The sequence below is a fragment of the Cyprinodon variegatus genome, unplaced genomic scaffold (genome assembly GCF_000732505.1).
Source record: "Cyprinodon variegatus isolate N-32 unplaced genomic scaffold, C_variegatus-1.0 Scaffold225, whole genome shotgun sequence".
NCBI classification, from domain to species: domain Eukaryota; kingdom Metazoa; phylum Chordata; class Actinopteri; order Cyprinodontiformes; family Cyprinodontidae; genus Cyprinodon; species Cyprinodon variegatus.
The window spans coordinates 878,214-883,372 of NW_015150678.1; the positions used below are offsets into that span (position 1 = coordinate 878,214).

The 5,159-nt window shown below is 36.7% G+C and overlaps 1 protein-coding gene across 1 annotated transcript in view; it reads left to right on the top strand.

The window, feature by feature from the left end:
• Positions 1–1,284, top strand: part of lgalsl (lectin, galactoside-binding-like) — a 12,506-nt gene extending 11,222 nt beyond the window's left edge. The window contains exons 4-5 of the mRNA XM_015380939.1: positions 259–525; positions 617–1,284. Coding sequence (XP_015236425.1) covers positions 259–525; positions 617–760 — 411 coding nt within the window. The 3' untranslated portion in view covers positions 761–1,284. The remainder of the gene's footprint in view (positions 1–258; positions 526–616) is intronic.
• The last annotated feature ends 3,875 nt before the right edge of the window (positions 1,285–5,159 follow it).

Genomic DNA, 5,159 nt, shown 5'->3' on the forward strand with positions numbered 1-5,159 from the left:
ACAAAGACAGTGTAAGATTTTTCCTGACCGTGCTTTGCAAAGGGAAGATATACAGAGCTTTAGGATTCCTCTGTGCATCTTCGTCTTGCTCTACGCTTGCAGGCTTTATTTATTGAACAGTCAACACATTACAACAGCAGGCGTTAGTTTCGATTACGCAATCTCTTAGACATAGCATGAACGTTTAAGATAAGGAAAATGTCTGGTTTCAGTAAAAGCTTTTAAAAAAGGTGTCGAGGGTCATAAACTTTTAACTTCTGTGCTTCTCAAATGAAAAACAGGAAGTGTTTATACTGTAATAATACGTGTTATCTGGCTGCCATCTTTCTCCTTTCTGCTAGATTCTACGTTGCTTTGACGTGTGGCCGAGGGACATCCAAGGAGCCTCCCCCTAATGTAGCCCTGGAGCTCTGTGTTCGCTTTAAGGACCGACAAGTCCTGCGAAGAGCCTGCATGTCGGGTTCCTGGGGCGAGGTGGAGAGAGCGGTCCCGTTTTTTCCCTTCATCAAGGATCAGCCCTTTAAGGTACCAGAACCTCTGAGGAAAAATTTGGCTGCAGTGCCTGGATGCAGTTATGGATTCGTGAACTGGAACTGAATTGTTTTCTGTCCCCCAGATGGAGTTCCACTGCGAACAGAGCAGACTTCGAGTGTTTGTAGACGGACAGAAGCTGTTTGACTTCGCCCACAGAGTGCTGCCCCTCAGTGACATCGACACTTTATGGATCAAAGGAAGCCTAACCATCACAAAACTGGCTTAAAACTAAATTATTCCCTTTTGGGTTTCTATATGCCACTTGAAAACACCACAAAATGTTTATATTTATTTAAAACATTTTTTTATTGCCTATGTTTATAAAATGGTTATAGTTTTTTTTTTTTTTTTTTGGTCAGTCCAGTCAAATTAACACTTTACTGCTCACTTTAATCATACTTTTATTGGTAGATGATTTAAGCAATGAAACTTGTATTTTCTCTAAATCAATGAAGTTTTAATAATTTTTTATTATTCTATCTGTGTCTAATTCCAACCATTTGTCTCGTTTGAAACTTGACAGTTAATATAAAAACCCTTTTGGGATTACTACCTCAGTCCACGGCTAATGAAGTCCAGTTTTCAGGAGTTCATTTAAAAATGCAAACTCAATTTTTTTATATTATTATTATAAAAAGTTAATCCTAATATTGTTTTGTAAGAGAATCAGGAGAAAGCTACTTTTCTTTGTGCATATTTTTACTGAATATATATGATGCTTTGGTCATTTTTTTTTAAATAAAGGTATAGAATTCTGCGTCTTTCTATTTATAATCCCTCTGTTTTTTTATACCATTTTATGAAGAATTATTAAACATATATAAATGATGCACAGTGGTACAATGTGTTTGGCTGCAAAAATGCATTTAGAGCAACATATTTCTGACTTTATACAGATAATCCGTCATACTAAAGACAGAATGCTGTTGGAGAATGAATCAAACGCGAATGAACTTCTATATTTGTAAAAGTACGATCCTAAAAACCCACCAGCCTGTTCAGCATTTAGCTAACTTTGAAGCCACTTTCCAAGCCTTCAACCCGACTGTTAATCCATAATCTGGCATCTCAAGCCTGCCTCCAGCCTATCACCAGCATGTTCAGCCATTATCTGCAGTGGTGTCAAAACTAAACACATTTGTCACTTAAGTAGAAGTATAGATACTGCAGTTTAAAAACACTCTGGTAAAAGTTGAAGTATCAACTTGACCTCTTAAAAAAAAACAAAAAAACAGCCACATGCAACTATATGAATTAAAAGCTCAATTTTTCGAATATTTCGAAAAATTGTTAGAGATAGGGCCAAGGATGAGGGATGTCTTGTTGGTCTCCGTCTCCCGATACGCTCTCGCCTGTGTCCGACCTTTCAGACATTTCAACATCTTTTTCTGAATCCCACATTGTAGCATGGCATAGACAATTCACGTTAGCAGTTTGAAGAACACCTGCTAGCTTCTGATGGTTTCCTTTAGCTAACCAATGAGTGTTTGCGTTATATGACTCATCCAATCACACTAGTTTTCACTAGATGTGGGCAGAGCCAATGATCTGCATTGGATGGAGCACATGACGGGAAATAAATATTTATAAACATTAAACCGAAGCCAAGAGTAACGAATAACGTTTGCTTTAGAAATGTAAGGAATAGAAAGTACAGATACTTGTGTGAAAATGTAATGAGTAGAAGTCAGAAGTAGTATTTGTACTTTGTTAATTGACCCCCAGCCTGCCGCCATCCTGTTCAGCCAATATCTGCCTTTAAATTGTAATTGGTGGGTGGGTTTTATCTTGTGCTGGAAACTGTCAGATTTGACAGTTCTGCACGCTTCTCTCCAAAACATGTTTTTAATGGTTTTATTGACTTGTTGAGATCATCACCAGATGACATCACTAAATTATGTTGGTTAATTCATTATGGTTCATTGTTCAGTGGTTAACAGTAAAGTTCTGTCTTTCTTTTGTTTTGCTTTTCTCAACATCTAAGGAGAATTAATTTTAGCACACTGTCAATGACCTCGCAAAATCTGAATTGATTTCTTGGAATAACATTTCAAACGTACTACCAAAAAACCTTCACATTTAAAACATGCACTTATTTTATACAAAATGCTTATATAATCTTTGAGTGTGTAATCAGTGGATAGCACTGCTGCCTTGCAGCAAAAAGGGTCCGGGTTTGATTCCCGGTCCCGGGTCTTTCTGCATGGAGTTTGCATGTTCTCCCAGTGCATGACTGGGTTCTCTCCGGGTACTCCGGCTTCCTCCCACAGTCCAAAAACATGACTGTTAGGTTAATTGGCTTCTCTAAATTCTTCTTAGGTGTGAGTGTGTGAATGGTTGTTGTCCTGTTTGTCTCTGTGTTGCCCTGCAATGGACTGGAGACCTGTCCAGGGTGGACCCCGCCTCTCGCCCGTAGACAGATGGAGATAGGCACCAGTACCCCTCGCAACCCCAGAAGGAACAACATGATGGAAGTTGGATGGATTTATACTTTGGCTTTTCTTGCCAATGCTATTCAGGACTGATACCCATCTTTATTCTCAGACATAGTTTCGTCCATCTTAAATAGATTTTATACCGTCCTCAGCTGCTGAAAAGGAAGATATGCTATGATATGCAACCTTTAAATGTGCTGAAATCTATTTCTAAAGCAACATTTTCATAATTTATCACCACTTGGGAGTTATTTTATTTTTTTAACATGTCAGCTTTAGCAAAGTTTCTACGACTGAATTTCTTTTTACACAACAGGAAATAAACGACTTAAACCGAGAAAATGGTATGCAATAAAATATGTTAGCATGAAATCAAACTAAGTTTCAGTCTGTAACAAACTGAACACCTCCTCAGTACACCAGTTGGACCAGCAGGTGGCAGCACTTATGCACCTTTGTACACTACCTGAGATTGTTACCATGTGAAAAATGTAAACCTGAATAATGAGGAAACTTTAACTATTTATGTTTTTTTTCTGAACTAGTATTAATGAGAAAGCATTGCTATTTTATTTTAGCATTTAAATTTAACACCAGGTCAAAACATTAAAGTATTTTTTTTTTGGTTACAAAATGTATTAGACCAATCAGTCTGTGACAGATTTATTAAGCTCTCATAGGTTTTTATTAAGTCGTTCAGAATAATCAGAAGTCGTAAGATGCCTTTTTATTAATTTGGCTAATTTGGTTTCTTATATCCTATAACCTAACCTAAAACCTCTGAGATTAAATGCAAACAAATATACATTTACAACTTTGACTCATGTTGTTTATCTGGACCTTTTTAATATCTATCACCAGACAAAAACTATATGTAGGAGCAAAAATATTTTAAAATATTTAATGAATCGTTTCTGAAAAAGTTGATCTACATCCTTTCATAAAATAAACTCTTTAATCTCATGTGCAGTTCTGCCTCCTTTAAAAAAAAAAGAGAAACACCCAACCCTGGTAAACCTATAGCTTAACCTTAATATGTCACAAAAATGGTGCCAAATGAAGGGAAATCTAGTTAATAAAGGATTCTCATCCAAAAAGGCTGATCAGCTGTTTGTTGTGTGTGATCAGGGTGAGTAATGACCGAGTTTAGACGCTCTGCAGCCTCGTCTTCTTCAGTTTCATGGAGATGCTCCTCTATTATCACCCCCTGTCTCCTCTCATCCATAATACATCACAGTCACAGTTCACTGACCTGCTATACGGACCCATCAGCTCTTCACCGGCACTGAGTGAGTGTGTGTGTGTGTGTGTGTGATCATACTTGTATTACTTGCTCTACGAGGGTGCGGGTTTGTTCACAAAAGGACAATTTGGGACGAGTCATCTTCCTTTCAGGGGAAACTGAAGTATATTCACTGTTCAGGGAGCAGTTGGTTAAAGTTCAAGGATTGGGTTTGGTAGATTATTGTCATGGTTGATGAAACATGGAAAACGTGTAGATCTGGAATATTTGAACTTTACTTGTTGATTAATCACAGCTTTGATTAATTAACATTATCCGGAGATGATGCTTGAGTTTGGGCCTGAAATATCTGCTTAAAGGCTTTAAAAGTCAGGTTGAATTATACAAACATTACTGCTTAAACACATGATAGAATTAAAGAAAAAGCATTAAGACATGTTAGCCCTTTATAGGGCGTTTTTGTTCACTTGCATACCCCTTACAAATGGAGTCCCCCCAGTGCCTCAGTGACATCTAAAAGCATAAGATCTATATCAGCCATTCAGCAAAGATGCTGCTACATGGCTGTACACCTTAATTTGGCATTTAACCAATTAGATGAGCCCTTTAATGATATATTACGTACTAGAAATTAATTTGAAGAAAAAAAAATAATACCGTAAGTCAAGAAAAAAAGGTAAAAACCTAATTGAAAAGCTAAAAAGTAAAGTAAAAAAGTTAATAAGCCTAGTTAACAATTATATTTAGGTTTATAAACTAAAAGATGTAAGTGCCAGTATCAGCATTAATGCCTCTAAGGTAATGTTTATAAAAAAATGTGTTTATTTCACTCTCAGAGTGTTCTTCGTGTATTTCTTATTGAAGCACTTTTTAAAAAATTTTCTTAATATATTTGGGCAAGTTGGCGTTTCCTGTTATTAAATTGACACACTGCAAAAAATTGAAAT